Source organism: Balaenoptera acutorostrata, chromosome 14, assembly GCF_949987535.1.
Source record: "Balaenoptera acutorostrata chromosome 14, mBalAcu1.1, whole genome shotgun sequence".
Classification (NCBI taxonomy): Eukaryota; Metazoa; Chordata; class Mammalia; order Artiodactyla; family Balaenopteridae; genus Balaenoptera; species Balaenoptera acutorostrata.
In genome coordinates, this window is record NC_080077.1 from 70,022,235 (window position 1) to 70,043,008 (window position 20,774).

Here is a 20,774-nt window from a genome sequence, read left to right on the forward strand (position 1 = left end):
TGCTTCCCACTAGCTATCTGTTTTACATTTGGTAGTATATATAAGTCCATGCCACTCTCTCACTTCGTCCCAGCTTACCCTTCCCACTCCCCGTGTCCTCAAGTCCATTCTCTATGTCTGTGTCTTTATTCCTGTCCTTGTACTCCATTTTCAAACTTTTGATTTGCCAAAGCCAGAGGTGAGACTGTACTTGGCTTCTACACAGAGATTTATGACTTTTCTACCTCTTCTAAAAAATGAAAATAAAACTTTTCATTAGGTAAGTGATCTTGAGTGACAGTATCAAAAACTGTATTTATGATATTCTGCTAAAGAAAGCAGAGTTTAAGATACCTTTTTCTAATAATTCATGACTCTTATGATTTCTCTTTGTGACTTCCAAAGAAGGATTACTTAAGTTTTTCTCTCACTTAATTTTTTGGAATTGAAACCACCGTGCTTATACATTGTCATCAAGTTCCTTTTCCAGGTAAAATGGCCTTTTTATGATTGCTATTGCATATTCAAAGGAAAGACCTTAATTTTCCTTTTTAGCCGCTCTAGGTCTTTTGTATAAGGAGGTAAGAAGAGAGTTGATTACAGACAGGTGTAGCTTCCAGTGGTGGGAGGAGACATGATTTTAGGTGGTCCAGAGACAGGGCATTAAATGACATTGCATTACACAATGAGAATTTAGTCCCATTCCAGTTTTTATGCATTCTTTCAGTTTATAAAGTATACTTATTTCTAGTTTTGAATATCTAAGATTTGCTAATCTTTCCCTTTTTAACAAAATGAGTGTGGACTTAGTTTTTTTTTTTTTTTTTTAAAGGATTTTCTTATTTATTTATTTATTTATTTATTTATTTTTGGCTGTGTTGGGTCTTCGGTTCGTGCGAGGGCTTTCTCCAGTTGCGGCAAGCGGGGGCCACTCTTCATCGCGGTGCGGGGACCGCTCTTCATCGCGGTGCGCGGGCCTTTCTCTATCGCGGCCCCTCCCGTCGCGGGGCACAGGCTCCAGACGCGCAGGCTCAGCAATTGTGGCTCACGGGCCCAGCTGCTCCGTGGCATGTGGGATCTTCCCAGACCAGGGCTCGAACCCGTGTCCCCTGCATTAGCAGGCAGATTCTCAACCACTGCGCCACCAGGGAAGCCCTGGACTTAGTTTTATACTGTTCAAAGGGCAACATTCTCTACTGAAGTTTAGTATCATTGGTTCATTTCCATCATGTCTAATTTTTAATGCTACTTATTATTTAGGGTAAGTGATACCATTGTCTATTTATGGTATAAGTGGTGTACCATTTGGCATAAGGTTTCCTGAATATCTTTGGGGGCCATTTTTCAGCCTGCTGCAGTTATTTAGTTTGATATGACATTTCCAACTAATAGCCATAGACCCTAATACCCAGTGTCATTTCTATTTTGGTCCTTGTAAAGTTTTAAGTTACCTTCCTTCCTTAGGCTTTCTTTTTAAAGCAAGTTCTGAATTAGAAGTTTAGGACCCTTAATCAGGTCAAGAACTTTAAAATGTAAAATTTGCCAACATTTCTAAGTTTTTCTTCTGGGGAAGTCTAAAATCTTGGATGAACTCAGCTTTAATAATGAAGCGCAGGCAGGGTGAGTGTTAGACCCTTATGACAAAATAAAACAGTATATTAGAGATAACCTGTATTTTTTGTCATGTTAAAATATTTTTTCACCCTTTATTTTTACTTTGGAGGATATGCAAATGTTAGAATCCACAGTTCTTTTCCCTGGAATTCTTCAGACCAACCCTGCAGTCTCTTGCTGGGTGGCATTTGCTTGGCTGTTAGCATTCTCTGCATGGAGAAGATAAAGGGGCGAGAGTGTGCTCTTCAGTAGATAAACTTTTCACTTCACTCTCCAAGGTTCACTTTTCCTCTTCTGTGGTTCTTGAATCTTCTGGACTGGAGCTTCTGTCCTTCAGTTTTTCCACAGAATAAACATCTCCTGCCTCTTGCCAGGGTGGAGGAGGGAAGCTGGAGGTCTAAATGCTCCTTGTGAAGACTTTTACCCAGTCTGTTTCCAGTACCAGGTCTCCCTTTCACCCCTTCACAACCTTCTCGGTATCTGTTTCGTATGTTACATAGCCTGTTCTGGGGAACGCAGCAGGAATTCCTCTGCCTTCGTATCCGTTGCTGCAAGCACTTAGTATTCAGTGTTCTTTGCTCTCTGCTCTGTTAACTACTCCATCTACTTTCTGTCTTTCCAGAATTCGATGCATTGTTTTCTGCTGTTGTCTTCTCTCCTGTTTTTCCTTCTCTATTGATATCTCTTTTCTGTAACTCCCATTTCAGTGAGGTTTTAAATCAAAGTGGATATAAATGCACTTGTTTAGTCGACAACATTTATCAGAAAATCCCCCAAACTTCTCACAATGTGGTTTTGCATCTGTTGGCTTCCTTGAGCCAACAGTTCAAATAAATGAAGAAAGGGACTATTTTGAGTGACCAACTTAGCGACCTGAGTGAGGCTGCATAAAGTGGAGAGAAGATCCTGGTCAGGGGTGGGCAAAGCTTGACTTTTAATCTGCATCCCATTCTCTAATACCGCAGAAATATTCCAAAGGCAAATGAAGGGCGAAAAATGAAGAGGATTCTTGGTGCATGTACTTTTTAAAAACTCCTGGGCCTACGTTTGTTTGGTGCTAGTTACTTAAAACTTAGCAAGAAGTTAATTCTGCTTTGCTATAGTAATTATAGTGAGGGAACTGAAGTTGAATAGAAGGTAGAAGATATTACTACTGCTAAAAAAAAAAAAAAAAAGAAGAAGAAAGTATTTTGAATCCTGGCAAAATATTGAAGAACAGTGATAAAGATACTATATTAAAGTGATGATTCTATTGAGGGCAAAACCCCAAACACCAGCTTAGAAGAAAGTTCATTTACCTTTTGATTTAATGTTCTATTTTTCAGAGACATAACCTTGTAACACATCCAGAATTGTATTTAGTTTATTACTTTTATAAGAAAAAGGACAAGTAAAGCTAATGGATGGTATATTCAGGAAAATAAAGCTTAGGATATTTCTTTGTGTTTATAAAGAAATGTACTAGTATCTGATATTTACTAAAACACAGCAGTCATTAATTACCATGAAAGCCTCAATTAAAAAAAAAAGTAGAGTAAATTGTATTTATAGAATTATAGTAAATCGAAGCAGAAAAGATACTTCTAAAATTATCTAGCCCAGTGGTTTCAAAACATGAATTTGCAAAGTTCTGGGTTTCTGTAAATTGCCTCAGGGGACCATGTGCAGGGATAGGTTACTAGGTAAGCATTCTGTTTATCTCACAGCAGCCCTGATTTATTTCTTTTATATATTGTACTTCTGGATAAGCTTGTGTTTTTAAAAGGGCTTCATCTAAGTAAATACCATTTGTATCAACTGCTTTTTTGAAAGGTCACCAGTGATCTTTTTCCTTGCAAAATCAAGTTCATTTTTCAGCCCTTTTCTTACTGGATTATCTAGTGGTAGTCTGTACCGCTGTCCACACTTCCTTAAAAATACTCTCTTACGTGGCTTCATGCCATTTCTTCTCCATCTCACTCAAGCTTTTCGTCTTCTACTAGCCATTGAAGTTCAGGTTTCTAAAGGCTCAGTATGCTGGACCTTCATTTTTTACCATGCTCTGCTCTCACCCTTGAAATCTCTTCCACACTTGAGTTATCTCCCGTAAGCCTGACTCAGACTTTTGATTTCTATTTAAGCCCCAAATTTGTTTATCTAATTGCCTACCCTGCTCTATCACCTTTTAAATTTCTCAAAAACACCAGAAACTCAGTGTACTTTGAAGCTGAACTCCATCTCTACTCCCCAAACAAACAAGCCAACATACAAACTGTACAAAATGATCCTTTCCCAACATTTCCTCCCTCAGTTGCTTATATGCAGTTATTTGAGTGAGAAATCTAGATGTCATCTTTGACGCCTTTCCTTCTTTTATCCCTCTAATCCGTCTCCAAGTCTTGCTTTATCTCCTAAATCTCTCTTAAATTATTCCCTTTTCTCTCCATTACCACTGCCACACTCCAGTGTGACTTGTCATTCACTGCCTCTTGCCTGGACCACTGCAGCGGCGTCCTAACTGGCCCTGCAGCCTCCACTTTATCCCCTTCCAGTCTTTTCTTCATACCATATCCAGAGTCATCTTCCTCCTTAATCTCTAGTGATTTTCCCTTGTTTTCAGGTTAAAGACCAAACCTAGATTTGAAGCCAGCTTACTCTCTTCTTTATCACATGCTGCCTTTTTGTTTCCCCTTGCGTTTTGCTGTTGATATGAAAGTAACTGATATTTTTATTTAAAGGTGACTTAATTATATTACTTTATTCATAAACAGTGTTTTAGAAAAATTGAAGTATAAATTATACTTGCCAAAATATTTAAATATTTTGAGAAAAATGGGTATTTTCTTTGAAGAAGAAATTGGCTGTCTTCTTTGAAGAAGAAATTGGCTGTTTATTTTAATATGAACCTCTAGTCTTTCTAAGGCTTAAAGCTCAAACTTTGAACAAACTGAGGTGATCATTTTTAAAAAGAAGTATCTTCAGATTGAATTTTCCATCTGGTTATTAGTCTATACCATAAACCAGATAGGTTTATTAGACCCTTTTATATAAGGTTTTCAGTCTTACGATTTCATTGACATTTTGAATTGCTAATCTTTTGTGGTTTGTTACCTAAAAATGAATATTTTAAGTGGGCCGTTTGGCATTTTAATATGCTATAGGTAGTAGATCTTTTACTTGACAGCTATTAGATCTTTCAGTTTAATTTATAAAGTTGATACTAGTTGTTTACTAGCTTTTGCAAGCAGTTTTAATGATTTATGTAGCATAGTAAATTTTTATTTGTAGTAATAACTGATAGATTTCTAACCTTTTAAAAATCATATTTGATTTTACTTTTGTCGTCTGGAGACACGTTTCTAGATAAGAATTTTTGTGCCATTAATCCTCACTATGAAATAAAAACAGAATTATATGTTATGAATTGCAAAATAGAGGTGGTAATAAAAACTTGAAATATTTTCTTTGTTTTATTAAAATAAGAGTTTTTCTTGTTTTATCTGCCAGCTATATTGTGATTAGTAAAACATAGAATTGTTTCTGTATTGAGTTTAGAGTATTTACTCTCAAGCAATAGTGATATTATCTTTTTTTTATGTTTTCATCACTATCTTGATTTTCTATAAGGTGGGTCAGCTTGGTTTTATGTCTCACCCATTAATCAATTTGCATGTAAATTGAGTCAGCTTTGATTTTAATATTGCTTTCTTGTGAAATATTAATGTTTTTATTAAGTCTTTACTACTGCCAGGTATATTGAATGTTATGGATAGATTGTAAAATGAAAATTGGAATTAGTCTAATGTCTTGTCTTGAAGTACATGACGAATTAGAGTGGTTTTCCTCTGTAGCAGAGATGATGTTACCATGGTGAGAGCTTCTGTTGCCATGACATTTGCTTGCATATTTTGATAGGTCTTCAATTGAAGAAGGGCTCTGTTTCCTGGCAGACTGGAAAAGTGTCATTCTATCTTTTCCCCAAATATGTTATTTTTTTATGGAAAAATATGTTATTTTTTTATGGAAAAATATGTAATAATTTCCAAAGAATTGTAATAGTGAACTGCCAAGGAAGAAAATACACCTTGTTTATTTTTAATTTTTTTTCCTTAATCAACTTTTGGAACACAGCAAAATATTCTTAGCTTGCTTTTGTGTAAGGAAGAAGAAAAGAGAAGAATATTATTGTTCTAGCTTTCTTAATAAATAAAACATTTGCTTTTCCATTGAATTTTGTTGACAAAATAAACAGCTGAAGAGGAATAATTTGTAATCAGCCTCAGCTAGATATAGATATATACTGTTACTGTACAACAAAAAGACACTGCTAATGATGGTATATTGGTAGCAGAGAAAAGGAGAAATAAATGTAAATAAGGACTTCACAAAATGAAGGAATCAATGAATTTCAAGAAGGTAAATATATAAAGTGCAAAATCAGTTTTCATATAAATGATACATGTTAAACACAGTGAATTAGGGATAGTTCTTTTTTATTGATAACATTTAATATTGAAAAATTAATGGTAGATTTTTAAAAATTGTGTTTTACAGTGGTATATTTTTAATTTGAATTTTAACTAGATAATACAGACATTTAACATGTAGTAAGAAAAATACAGAGAAGAAAGTCTCCCTCTCCTTCTTCTCCCCTCCCTCAATTATCTACTGTTGTTTGTTTTTAACTTACCTTCTCATAGTTTCTTTATGCATTTATAAGTAAATACAAATTTGTTAATACATTTTTATTCCCACTCCACTTTTCAAGGAAGGTAGCACATTATTTTGCACTTTGCTTTTCCAGATGTGTCCGGCCATATATTTTAATGTATATTTTGTTAGTGCTCTAGTTTGAGCATCTCGGGACATATTGGAATCAGCAGAAGGATGGGGCTTATTATTGATAGCTCCCATCCCTTATGCTTATGGGAGCTCAGACTTCTAGGAGGAAATATTTAAAAACATGCATTTTGTCAATTTAGGATAAATTTTCCTTTTGTTGTCAAAGTTCATTGATAACTTCAGTGGGGCTTTTTACTGGTAGACCAATTCATTTTGTAAAAGCTGCAAATTGAAGTATTCTGTAATGAGTACATCTTTATACCAGCTGTTTCTTCTGCAACAAACTGTTTTCTTCCTTTCTGTATTACTCTCATTCAGCCTTTGAATATCAAATTAGGTGTGGCTTCCTTGGGGAAGCCCGGCTGATTCGGTGAGTGTGACTCTCCCCTGTGTTCCTACAATGCTCTTCTTCATACCAGTACTAGGAGCAGAGAAAATTATTTTAGTGATACTACGCAGCACAAATTAGCAAAAAAGGAGGGTAACATATTTGATGTATAAAGTAAGTAGGCTGCAGATGTTACTTGTATCTAGAGTTTGATTCCCCTATCAGTAGACCACTTTTATTTAGACTTGTGTCCACCAGAGAAGAGGAGAAACTCTGTGAGAATCTGCTAGCTGTCAGAGTTAGTGGAATTTTATACCAGACGGCAGTAGTGTTGGATATTAAGGGAGAGTTAATCCTGAGCTTTGGGATATATTAGCTCATGCCTTCATCTAATAAATTGGGTGGCTACTGTATGTTACACACATTGCTGAGTAAGAAGTCATAAAACTGGGTAAAGGCAGGGTTTCTGCCCTCAAAGAGCTATGAAAAAACTCGACCCTGCAGCAGTGTGAGAAGAGTGCAGACTGATGGAGTGGCAGGGGCACCTTGGTGGGCCCAGGGAGTAGGGCCAGGCTACTTTGGGAGATGGGGCATGTGCCGGAGATGAGACAGGACAGACGGTTCAGTAGGCTTTCAGTGGGGCCTGAGTGGGAGAGAAGGTAAGTGGTTTAGGTGCTGAGGTTTATTCGGTTGTCTGAGCTCCCTCTTCCCACTAGACACGGCATTACCAGTTGCTTGTCCCTCCTACTCACCGCTCCACACAAAACTAGGCTAAAAGTAATTAGAAAACAACTGACTTAAAATTGGTTCCTTTTGGAACAGTTTTATAATATCTCATGAGATCATCTAACCCAACCTTTCATCATTTGCTTTCGGACAAATAATATAAATATGTATTTTTTGTTAATAGTGGAAAGATTTCTGTATTACTGTGATTTGGAAATTTTTTGGACAAGTCTAACGATTTGGGTTATCAGTTAATCTGTAAAAAGAGGGAGTTTACTGCATGCTTTCAGTGCCCCTCATTTTTCTAGTATTCTTACTCAGGTCTGTTAACTGGTCTTGATACTAACTGGGTATTTTCATTTAACTTGTCTTTACTCCCATTTCCTTACTGGTTAAAGTTTAATTTCATGTGTAGTTATATGGAACTGCCCAGACATGGAAAGTAAAGCTGAAGTTGCAGAAGTCTTTGTGTAACTGTATTTTTTCAGAAATTATTTCATTAGAAATGTAAGCTACAGGTTATTTTATATTAAAACAACAACAGCAAGAAGAAATTAGACTTGTGAATCAGATAATAGAAATAGTAATATGAATATATTTTTGAGTAAGTTTTCCAACCTAAATAAGCCAAGAAATTGTATTAATTCTCTAATATTAAATTTTACTCTCAAATCACAACTTCACTTTCCATAAGTAGTAAAACTTTCATAAGCAGCTGAGAAATGTCAGCAAGCTTTTGAAAATGGAATTCTCCGTTTTCTTCCCCTGCTTCTTTCTATGATACCTCTCCCTACTATCTTTACCAAGTTTGTGACTTTTTAGAAATGAAATACCAAGGGGTTGCCTTGAGCTATTTTTATAGGAGATTGACTCTTCGTCTCCTCTACATCAACAAGAACAGCATAGAGCACTGGGCCAATTTAGTCTCAGAAAACTTGAGCAAACTTCCCCTCAACTCAGGTATATTTGTGTTCTCATTGCGTAGAACTTTCTTGTAGCCTAATTATTCTTCAAAATTCAATTCATGCATTTTTCCTATTCAAGAAACCTTCCTTTACCCCTGCCCCCTGATTTTCATGTTTCTCTGTTGTTCTTCCTCAGCAACTTTGTTTGTGTTCATTTGAGTTCTTCTCTAATCTCTCTTGGAGGTTACATTAAAAGCCTCACTGTGGTTGAGCCCACTGTCTTGGGAGAATTTGTATCTTCCCCAACTAGTATGGTACTAGGCACATAGTAGGTAGTTAGTGTTGATTAGGGACTTTTCCTCCATACAGGATATTTATGTGTCTTGTTTTGCAAAATAGGTGTTTGTTATTTGTTTCTCAGTGAAACATGGGCAAAAGGATATAATCAAGTCAATAAATCTAGAGTTGTTTTACTTTCCTGTCCAGTAGAATTACCAAAGAGGATTTTTTCTGCTTTCTTTAAAACTAAATTCTAGAAAAACAACAAAAATGAAACTAATATATGGTAAGGCCAGGGATCTTTCCTAGCTTCAGGATGTGATCCTTCTAAAGAGGACAGTATGTCTCAGGTTTCAGTGCAGGGCCTGGAATACATATTACGATAACATAACTGCTCACATTTTACTAGTGGAAATCATGGAGTAGCATGGGCTACAAAGCATTTTAGGTATCTCTGGTTTAGATATCCTGTTTTTAGGCAAGCAAAATGCTATTGTTGCATTTTTGCAAGTGAAATAGATGAAGCCCACACTTTGAATTTGCTTTGAATCAAGAAGTTAGTAGTTAGTAGAGGCAAAGAAGAACCAGATATCTTGTCCTCTTTGTTGTTATTACTACTGGCTTCCTTTAGATCAGTTTCTCAACTTTGGTACCATTGACATTTTGGGTTGGATAATTCTTTGCTGTGTACAGCTGTCCTGTGCGTTGTAGGATGTTTAGAAACATCCCTGGCTTCTACCCACTAGATGGCAGTAGCTCACCCTTCCCTCTCCAGTGTGACAACCAAAAATGTAGGCATTGCCAAATATCCCCTGGGGGGTAAAATCTCTAATTGAGAACCACTGTTTTGTATAGCAGGTGTATCACTTCTGCCTCCATTTCATTTTCTTTTAGTTTTAGAGGACTTCTTTGGCACATGGCCATCCTGTACCTCTAAGCCAGGTTCTGCTCTCATTTGGTAAACACTTTCTTAAACATCTTACTTGGTTGCCTGGCATCTGCATTCATTACATTTTTTCTTTTTAAAGATAATAATGGACATCTCAGGTAATACTGGTAATTGCTTTCAGACATAATCTATCTCTAATTTTTTATTGGACAACTCACCTGGTAAAATCAGATTTGGTTCTATAGAACTAAGTATTATATGTATCAATTAAATATAGCTTTGTTAATTATTTTACTCTAGATACATGCTGGTGAATTTAATGAAATTAAAGTGCATTGCTCCCTAATTATACATTGGAATATGTAGCTTGAAAGGATGTTTTTGTACCCTTGTTTATATTCAGCAAGATTCTGTATTTCAAGTTTGAGAACTCACAAATATTTATTTTTAAAACGCTTAATTCCCTGTATTATATAATATCTTTGACGTTATTATATTGGGGAACTTGAAAAAAGGATTTTTAAATAGTTGTTGGTATACATAGTCTTTTGTGAATAGTGCTAATTTAAGTCATTTCATAATCTAAAATATTCTATTTAAACATATAAATTAAAAAATACCTGAGACTAATATTTTATAAGTTAAAAAAATTTTCACTTTATTTTTAAAATTTTTTATCAAGTGTTTATTGAGTATTTTACTAATTGTTTTGTAGGCACATGATTAGACATGATTTTACTGAAGTAGAATTTACATTCGAACAGGTATTTAAATACATTTTACTCATGGGATCTATGCTGTTGCATTTATATTCAGTAATTCAGAACTACAGTATTTTAAAAATATAATTTCCTAAAAATTTTTGTCAGGCATTTCATTGATTTTTGTAAAGGTGCTTTGAAATTCTCAGTCATGTCAAGTCTAGGTTTTCAGATTAATATAAATGGTTTGGTGTACAGTAAGATGAGGAATGACTTATGAACTTGAACTATTGCTGTGTAAAAACAGAAGAGTCAGTATATGCGATTCTCCATTAGATGATTTCCAGAGAGAAGAATGTGAAGGATAGCTAGTAGCTATTTTACAAATAATATTATATTAAAATTACGTTTATAATTTGTTATTAGGTACCCATTATGAAATATTTTAAAGCTGTACAATCATTAACATTTCCTAGATTTAGTAACTTAGATTGGTATTGGTTTTCTAAGTGGTCTCATACTCATAGTCATATAAATGAATAGGGAACAGAAGTAAATGATGGTGTGTTTGTACATGTGACATTCCCTTGGCAGCCGTTGTGATTGGGGTTGGTGTGGGATGCTGACACTCCTTTCTCCCCTCACTCCTTTTTACCCTTCACTACCATAGGGAACCACTCTTACTAAAAGGTCTGTGATGTTTCTGTCAGATAGACTTTATTAGAAAAAAGACTAAATTTGATTATTATTTTTTTTAATGGGGTCACGACTGGAAAATTTAGCAGTTTTAACATTTATAAAAACATTTATATTCAGTAAGTCTAAAGAGGTTTATTTGTGATCATCCTGAAGGACATGTGTTACCTAAATGAATCTCTCAGGGCAAATAAATGGACGAAAACTTCCACTGAAATATTATATATTTGATTTTATATTCATTCATGTTTAAGCACAAGCCTTGGGGGAAAATAGTGTGCATTATGTTCTTAAATTTGCTACAGATAAAATGTCTTTCCTATCAACTCCAATGGTTTGTCTTTCTTAGCGAAACTTGTTATACTAAATTTGTCATTATGTGGACTTCTGTTTGAAATAAGAGATCTGATGACTAGGGTTTTTGCATTTTTTTCCTCAAATTTATAAAAATCTGTTAGAATGCAATTTGACTCGTATATCTAAAAAATATTAGTAATGAGAACACTTAGCAGTTTTTCCTTCCTGAGTATCTTTCTCATAATATGGCCCCATCCCCCATAATGCCCTCGCTGAATTGACATACTTTCCTCTCCTTCAGGAGATTCTGTATTTTTCTACCCAAGTGTTTTGCTCATATTTACGTCATGCTATAAGTCTGCATTCGTGAATATTACCCATTATTCAAAGCTTTCAATCTTCATTCCTCTATAGTAAGTCCATAGCCACCAAAGTAAAAGATTTTCTCTTTTTACTATGTTCTAGTATAATTTAAAACACTTTTTTCCTATGCTGCAGTCTCTTTGATTAGATGGACAATGTTGTACAACCATTTCCACAACTTTTACATCAGTGCAAAGAGAAGTTTTGTAACCATTAAGCAATAACGCTCCTTCCGCCCACCCCCTCAATGCCCTGCGCCTCCACCCCCTGCCCTTGGTACCGCTAATCTACTTTCTGTCATTATGAATTTGCCTATTGTGGATATTTCATACAGGAGGAATCATGCCATTTTTGTCCTTTTGTGTCTGGCTTATTTCACTTAGCATAGTGTTTTTGAGGATCATTCATTTTGTAGCATGTGTCAGAACTTCATTCTTTTCTGTGGCAGAATGATATTCCATTGTATGTATATACTACATTTTGTTTACCCATTTATATGATGATGGAAACCTAGGTTGTAGACATGTCAGTATCTGGGTCCCTGTTTCCAATTTTTTTCGCTCTACCATGTGCAGAGTCATATGGTAGTTCTGTGTTTCAAAGTCAGTTTTTGAGGAACTGTCAAATTATTATCCATAGTGGCTGGATCATTTTATATTCCTTACAGCAACATACATGGTTACTAATTTCTTTACATCCTCTCCAACACTTGTTATTTTCCTCTAAAAAAAAAAAATTACAGCCACCCATATGAAGTAGTATCTCATTATGGTTTTGATTTACATTTCCCTCATGGCTAATGATACTGAGCATCTTTTTATGTGCTTATTCACCATTTGTATCTCTTCTATGGAAGAAATGTGTATTCAGGTTCTTTGACAATTTTAAAAATTGGGTTGTCTTTGTTGTTGAGTTGTAGGAGTTCTTTATGTATTTTGGATATTAAATCCTTATCAGATATATGATTTGCACATTTTTTTCCATTCTGTAGGTTATCTTTTCACTTTCTTGATATCTTGTGATGCACAAGTTTTTTCGTTTTGATAAAGTCCAGTTTATCTATTTTAATTTTTATTGCTTGTGCTTTTGATATCATATCTAACAATTCACCACCAAATTCAAGATCATGAAAATTTACCACTGTGTTTTCTTTTAAGAGTTTTATGGTTTTAGCTGTTATATTTAGGGCATTGGTCCATTTTTAGTTAGTGTTTGTATATGATGGGAGATAGGGTTCCAAACGTCATTCTTTTACTTGTGGAAATCCAGCTGTTCCAGCATCGTTTGTTGAAGAGAGTATTCTCTCACCGTTGAATGGACTTGGCATCCTTGTAAAAAAAAATTCAACTGGCTATCAATGTATGAGTTTATTTCTGTACTCTCAATTTTATTCCATTGGTTTAAATGTCTGTCCTTATGTCAACACCTCCGTTTTGATTACTGTAGCTTTATAGTAAGTTTTGAAATTGGAAAGTGTGAGTCTTATAACTTTGTGTTGTTCTTTCTTCAAGATTGTTTTGGCTCTTCAGGGTCTCTTGTAACTGCATATGGATTTGAGGATTGGCTTTCCTATTTCTGTTAAAAAGAAAAAGTTGTTGGAATTTTGATAGGGATTGCATTGAATCTATAGATTGCCTTGAGTAGTACTGACAGTTTAGCAATATTAATTCTTCTTAATTGGTGTTCTGAGACCAGTCCCAGTGTGGAGGGGGTTTTCCACACCAACAAGCAGTTCTCTGACACCAGCTGGGTGCCCTACAATTCAAATCAATTCTGACACTGTCTACCCAGTGATAGCGTCAGATTCAACAGGTTGAGGGCTCTTCAAAACTGTACTGCTTCCAGTTTCCCGACCCTCCCCACCCCTTAACTTCAGATGCCAGTTGCAAGTTCATGTTATTACCTGTGCTTCTAATTGACTAGCTGTAGATTGGAGGTTCCAAGGACCCTCTCCTTGGCCTTCAGACACCAGTTAAATTCCAGGTTGTTACCGGTACTTCTTACCACCTGGCTATAAATCAGAAGTTCCCGTGACCCCCTTGTCAGATTAAATTAGTTTGCTAGGGTGGCTCACAGTACTCAGAAAAGTATATTACTTACTAGATTACTGGTTTATTATAAAAGGATGTAACTCAGGAATAGCCAGAGGAAATAGATACATAAGGCAAGGCATGGGGGAGGGGCGTGGAACTTCTGTGCCCTTTTGAGGCACCCCTTCTTCCTGAATATCCATGTGTTCACCAACCCAGAAACTTTCTGAACCCCATTTTTCTTTTTTGGTTTTTATGGAGCCTTGATTACACAGGCATGATTGATGAAATCATTGGCCACTGGCAATTGATCCAACTTCTAGCCCCCCTCCCCTCCCCAGAGGTCAGAGGGGTGGGACTGAAAGTTCCAACCTCTGATCACTTGGTTGGCTCCTGGCAATTAGCCCCCATCCCTAGGTGCTACCTCAAAGTCACCTCATTAACATAATAAAAGACCCTTATCACTCTCTTCACTTTGGAAATTCCAAGGGTTTTAGGAGCTCTGTGCCAGAAGTGGGGATGAAGACCAAATGTATATTTATTAAAAATCACAATATCACTTTTCCTATCTATGAATATGGGATGTCTTTCCATTTTTAGGTCTTTTTAAACTTTTTCAGTAATGTTTTGTAGTTTTCAGTATATAGACCATTCATTTCCTTCGTTGAATTTATTCCTAGGTATTTTGTTCTTTTAGATGCTATTGTAAATGGAATTGATTTCTTAATTTCCTTTTTGGATTATTCATTGCTGTTGTATAGAAACAACCAATTTTTTGTGTTGATAACACCACCAAAGTATTACATTATTAGGAAGAAATTTAACAAAAGTTGTGCAAGACCTGTATACCGAAAACTACAAAACATTGCTGAGGGAAATTTAGGAAGACGTAAGTACTAAGTAAATAGAGAGATTTGAAGTGTTCATGAATCAAAAGATTCAGTATTGTTAAGATGTTATTTTTCCCTTAATTGATCTGTTAATTTACCGCAGTCTTACTTAAAATCCCAGTAAACTTATTTTTCATAGAAATTGACCAGGTAATTTTAAAGTATATGTGGAGGGCTTCCCTGGTGGCGCAGTGGTTAAGAACCTGCCTGCCAATGCAGGGGACATGGGTTCGAGCCCTGGTCCGAGAAGACCCCACATGCCGCAGAGCAACTAAGCCCATTCACAACTACTGAGCCTGTGCTCTAGAGCCTGCGCGCCACAACTACCAAAGCCCGCGTGCCACAACTACCGAAGCCTGCATGCCTAGAGCCCATGCTCTGCAACAAGATAAGCCACTGCAATGAGAAGCCCACGCACCACAACGAAGAGTGGTCCCCGCTCGCCGCAACTAGAGAAAACCCGCATGTAGCAAGGAAGACCCAATGCAGCCAAAAATAAAATAAATAAATAAATAAATAAATAAAATAAAATATATGTGGAAATATAAATGCTACATTAGCTAAGAAAATTTGGAAAAAGAAAAACAAAGTTTGAGGACTTATATAACCTGCTTTCAAAACTTAATATAGAGCTAGAGTTATCAAGACAATATGCTATGAGCAGAAAGAAAAGCATATTTATCAATCCAACAGATTAGTAAGAATAGAAATATATCTATATCTATAAACAACTGATTTTTGACAAAGATGTCAAGGCAATTCAGTGAGGGAAGTATAATCTTTTAACAAACGGTGCTGGATGAATTTGATATCCATCTGCCAAACAACAAACAGTCCCTTACTTCACATCTTATAAATAAATTAACCTCAAATGGATCATATACCTAAAAATAAGAGTTAAAACTATAAAATTTCTCTAAGAAAATGTAGTAGAAAATTGCAGTGACCTTAGGATAGGCAAAGATTCCTTAAAGAGGGCACAAAAAGCACAAATTGTAAAAGTTTAAAATTGATGACTTTGAAATGATGCTCAACATCACTAATCATCAGGAAAATGGAAATCAAAACCACACTGAGATATCACCTAACACCAGTTAGGGTGGCCATCATCAAAAAGTGAAAAGATAACTTGCTGGTGAGGATGTGGAGAAAAGGGAACCCTTGTGCACTGTTGGTAGGACTGTAAATTGATATAGCTCTTATGAAAAATAATATGGAGGTTTCTCAAAAAATTAATAATAGAACTTACATGTCATTCAGCAGTTCCACTTTTAGATATGTATCCGAAAGAAATAAAATCAGCATCTTGAAGAGACACGTGCATTCCTATCTTTACTGCAGCAATATTCACGGTAGCCAAAATGTGGAAACAACTTAAGTGTCCATCAGTGGATGAATAGATAAAGAAAATAATGGTATACATGTACAATGGAATATTATTCAGCCTTAAGAAAGAAGGAAATTCTGCCAATTGTGACAACATGGATGAACCTGGAGTACATTATGCTAAGTGAAATAAGCTCTTATATATATATGGAATCTTAAAAAAAAAAAGTCAAACTTAGAGTGTGGAATGGTGGTTACCAGCGGCTGGGGGGTAGGGGAAGAGGGGAGATATTTTTTTTTTTTTTTTTAAATGATTTTATTTTTGAGCACCTGCACCTCTAAAGGATCTAGTCCCAATCCTTTAGACATAGGTTCTGAAGCTTTTAGTACCGGTAGATTCACTTGAGATACGTGTTTAATTTTATTTATTTATTTATTTATTTATTTATTTATTTATTTATTTATTTTTGGCTGTGCTGGGTCTTTGGTTCGTGCGAGGGCTTTCTCCAGTTGCGGCAAGTGGGGGCCACTCTTCATCGCGGTGCGGGGACCGCTCTTCATCGCGGTGCGCGGGCCTTTCACTATCGCGGCCCCTCCCGTCGCGGGGCACAGGCTCCAGAAGCGCAGGCTCAGCAGCCGTGGCTCACGGGCCCAGCCGCTCCGCGGCATGTGGGATCCTCCCAGACCAGGGCTCGAACCCGTGTCTCCTGCATTAGCAGGCAGATTCTCAACCACTGCGCCACCAGGGAAGCCCAAGAGGGGAGATATTGATCAAAGGGTAGAAACTTTCAGTTATAAGATGAATAAGTTCTGGAAACCTAATGTATAGCATGGTGACTGTGGTTAATAATAAAGTATACTTGAAATTTCCTAAGGGAATAGATCTTAAATGTTCTTACAACATACACAAAGAAGTAACTGCGATGATGGATATGTTAATTAGCTTGATTGTGGTAATTATTTCACAGTGTATACATATATCAAAACATCATATCATATACCTTAAATTTTTTATTTCTCAATCATACTTCAATAAAGCTGGAAAAAATAGGTGATTTTGACTTCATTAAAATATATTCAAAAGAAATTGTTAAGAAAATGAAAAGGCAAGACAAAAACTGGTAGAAAATATTTGCAGTACATGTATCCAAACAAGGCTATTTATCCAGAATATGTAAACAACTCTTACAGGTCAATTATAAGGAGATAACCCAGTAAAAACAAGGGAAAAATTTTGAGCAGACACTTCACCAAAGAAAATACACAGATAGCAGCAAATAAGCAAATTAGAAGATCTTCAACATCTGTCATTTAGAGAAATGCAAATTAAAATTATGAGACATACTTTAGAATTAAAAAGACCAACAATACCTAGTCCTAGGATGGATATGGAGCAGTTTGATCTCTCATGTATTACTGGTGGGAATGGAAGATGTCACTGCCACTTTGGAAAACGATTTGACAGTTTCTTGTAAAGTTAAACATACATTAACCATGTGACCCAGCCATTCTACTGCTGGGTATTGACCCAAAAGTTATGAAAACGGATGTCCACACAAACGTTCAGACCAGCATCATTCCTGGTAGCCTAAAAATGGGAACAACCCAGATAGCCATCAACTTGTAAATGTATAAACAATTTGTGGTATATGCATAGAATGGAATCCTGCTCAGTTTAATAAAAAGGAACAAACTACTAATATATGCACCAGTATATAGAAAACCTTGTGCAAGAATTTCTTATGAATTCTAGAAAAGGCACAACTATAGTGATAGAAAGAAGGTCACTCTTGCCGGAGAGTTGGTAACAGGGAGCTGACTGCAGCTGTCAAGAGGAAACTTTTTGGGGGTGATTGAAATGCTGTATATCATGATTCTGGCGACTGTTACATGATTGTATCCATTTGACAAAATTCATTAGTTAATTTTATTAATTATGAATTATCCCACAGTAAAGCTATTGAATAAGAAGGAACAAACTTTTAAAAAAATGATCAAACTTCCTTTAAGTTATAGTAGGATTGGAGGGAATAACAGGTTTCATTATTTTTCGAGACTTTCACAAACAAGTGTCTACATGCTTTGGCAGGAAAAAGAGGTCGTCAGTAAGATGGTTGATATCTAACTTCACTCATCAGTTGAAAATAACAAAAATTATATTCAGAAAAAAAGTAGTGATTTTGCTTAATGAAAAGTAATTGATATTATATTTAATAAATCAAATGTTTAATTTTTTAGCTTCATATTAACTATTATCATCATTTTAATTCACTTTAGAAATATAAACCTGGTCGATGTGATGATATTTTGAAATGGAAGCCTCCCAGTTTGAATTCTGTGGATTTTCGCCTAAAGATAACAAGAATGGGAGGAGAAGGGTAAGTATGCCCCTTTGTTTCCCCATGATTTTTACATGAAATAATACCATTTGCATAAGGCTTCACTGTTTACCGGGTATTTTACATATACTTTACAAAAAGAAAGTAAAGTACTTTTACAGTATACTTTATGTATGTACCCATAAATCTATCTCATTTTCCCAGATTACTTCTTTGACCTATCACAGCTAACATGTTGGTAGCATCCTTTAAACTTCACTAATTTTAGTCTTAAAAAAAGTTATATAGAAAAATGAACTTTGTTAAATTGTAAAAGTGAAAATACATTTTACTTGAAAGTAATCCTGTTCAGTGAATTACAAATATAAGATATGATCATTAATATTATAATTAAATGTTTTGAAACAAGCCTTTTTTCCTTTGAAGGAAACTACTTCATGTTTGCCTTTGGATAGCAAACACTTATCTATACTTTATTAGGGTAGGGTTTTAATTGTGGAATTACATTACAATTTTTCATTATGTTCATTAAGTGTTAATTTTTTCATTTATTGGTTAATCTTCATTTTTGACTTCATTGATTGCTATTTTAGAGTAAAACATGCTTTAGCATGAATATTTTCATTGTTTTTCCAAAGCCTTATTTAATTTTACTTTGTTCCACAATTTTTTATGGCATCTCATATAAGTAAATGCATAACAACAAAACAAGAAATGTTTAATCAAGAAAATCATAAAGAGAAAGTAAATAAGATAATGCTGGCAGAGAGGTTAAAAGTATACCAATGCATGCCATAAAATTCTTTTTACTTGCCAAAGATAAACCACAGGTTTGTTTTTTTGTAGCTAATGGAATGAAGGATATACGATGAGTTATATGAATCCAGATTGCAGAAGATTAAGTCTCTTAAGAGACTGTATATTTTCAAATAAAGATACTGTGTAGTGTGGTGAATCCTAACTAAAAAAAGAATTTTATTAAGTCATATGGGTATCAGTTTTCAAAAAATAGAGTAGTTAGTATTTTACATCCTTAAATAAGAGTTTGTGACTTAATAGCAAAGTACAGTTTAGCCAGAACAATTATCTGGGACCCCAAATAGTGTTGTTTAGGTATTTCACTGTCTATTGGCCTGGTTTAATCCAAAGATAGATAGATAACTTTTGACTGTAGGATTGGATAGAATATGTATATTCTATAGAGTAATATAAAAGATTAGATAGAGAAATAATATTGGCAATCTAGAATATCTGTATACCAGATACTTTGTCAATAAGAATAATCTTTAGTTTCCTGCTTATCAATACTTATCCAAAAATATTATTTCTCTAATTTAATCTTAGCTATGCATTGGTATTAACATTAATGTCAATTAATCTTTTATTAATTATTAACCAATATTATCAATATTATTATAACACTATTAACTACTAATAATATGAATAATTAAATATTATTAATCAATATTTTTTGAAACTGCCCTCAAACACATTCCCCCTCCCCCCCATATATATAAAATATCTTTGGATAAATATTGCTAAGTAGTAAGCTCAAGATTATTCTTCCTGACAAAGTGTAGGGTATACAGATATTCTGGGTTCCTGGTTCACTTTGGAACCTCCACATCAAAAGTCATGCAAGCTGAGTGTAGGCTTATATGTTTTTCTGGAAGTGGCTTAAAGAAGACCACCTCTCTTCTAAACAGTGGTGGCTGAGGGATTAATTCAGATGGTGCCGCCTGCATCTTCTTCTTCTTTTTTTTTTTCCTTAAAAGTCACAGGTGAATATGGTTCTTTGGAAATAAGGCTTCAAAGATGAAGTAAAATTTGTTAAATTGCCTCATTACTAAATCTTTTTTTTTTGCCTAAATGCTGTATTTATAATATTTAGTTAAGGAGTATAAAACCTTGTGTGTTTCTGTTGATTGTTTCATTGAGTTTTGAAAGATGATTTTGTTTTGCTTTTTACAGATTGTAATTCTTAGCAACACTTAAAAGCTACATGAAGCTAAATGTAGCATGTCCATATTTCTGTGTTAGAAATGATATTAATTTTTTCCTTCCATTTGTCCATTGCAATTAAATATAGCAAAGTGTAATTCAGTTTAGTAGTTTGTCATTTGCTTTTATTCTTAGTATGTTTTAAAATATATATTTTAAAATTTTACCTATTTGAATGACTTTTTATTAAAAAAAATGAATTATTTTTGAGTCTAGTCCTCTTTAAAACACACCAGAATGTCAGCATTTAAGGTGATTTTTCGGATAGCAATATGCAAGTTACATTGGTGTAGGTGCATGATTTATTTATGTAACATGGGTGTCAGTTTTCAAAAATGGGGTGTTTAATATGAACTATAACATGATAATTATTACATAAAATATGTATTATTCAGTTAGCTGGAGTAATATGCTTTTTTTCATGGAGAGAATGTTATGTATTATAGCAGTTTTCACAAAATAAATGAGTTTATATCTAATACTTAAGTTAGATGCAGTATGTTAGAGAGCATTATGAGAAGTATGCCTGTAATAGTTTGAAAGGAGAGTAGCCATGTCTCTGAATCATAAGAATTGTAGCATGTGATTAG

At 34.9% G+C, this 20,774-nt stretch overlaps 1 protein-coding gene across 4 annotated transcripts in view; it reads left to right on the forward strand.

The window, feature by feature from the left end:
• RNGTT (RNA guanylyltransferase and 5'-phosphatase) overlaps positions 1-20,774 on the forward strand; it is a 289,984-nt gene that overhangs the window by 126,500 nt on the left and 142,710 nt on the right. For all 4 annotated transcript variants that reach the window (XM_057528022.1, XM_057528020.1, XM_007195944.2 and 1 more), the window contains exon 13: positions 18,122-18,222. In XM_057528022.1, the coding sequence (XP_057384005.1) occupies positions 18,122-18,222 (101 nt within the window). The remainder of the gene's footprint in view (positions 1-18,121; positions 18,223-20,774) is intronic.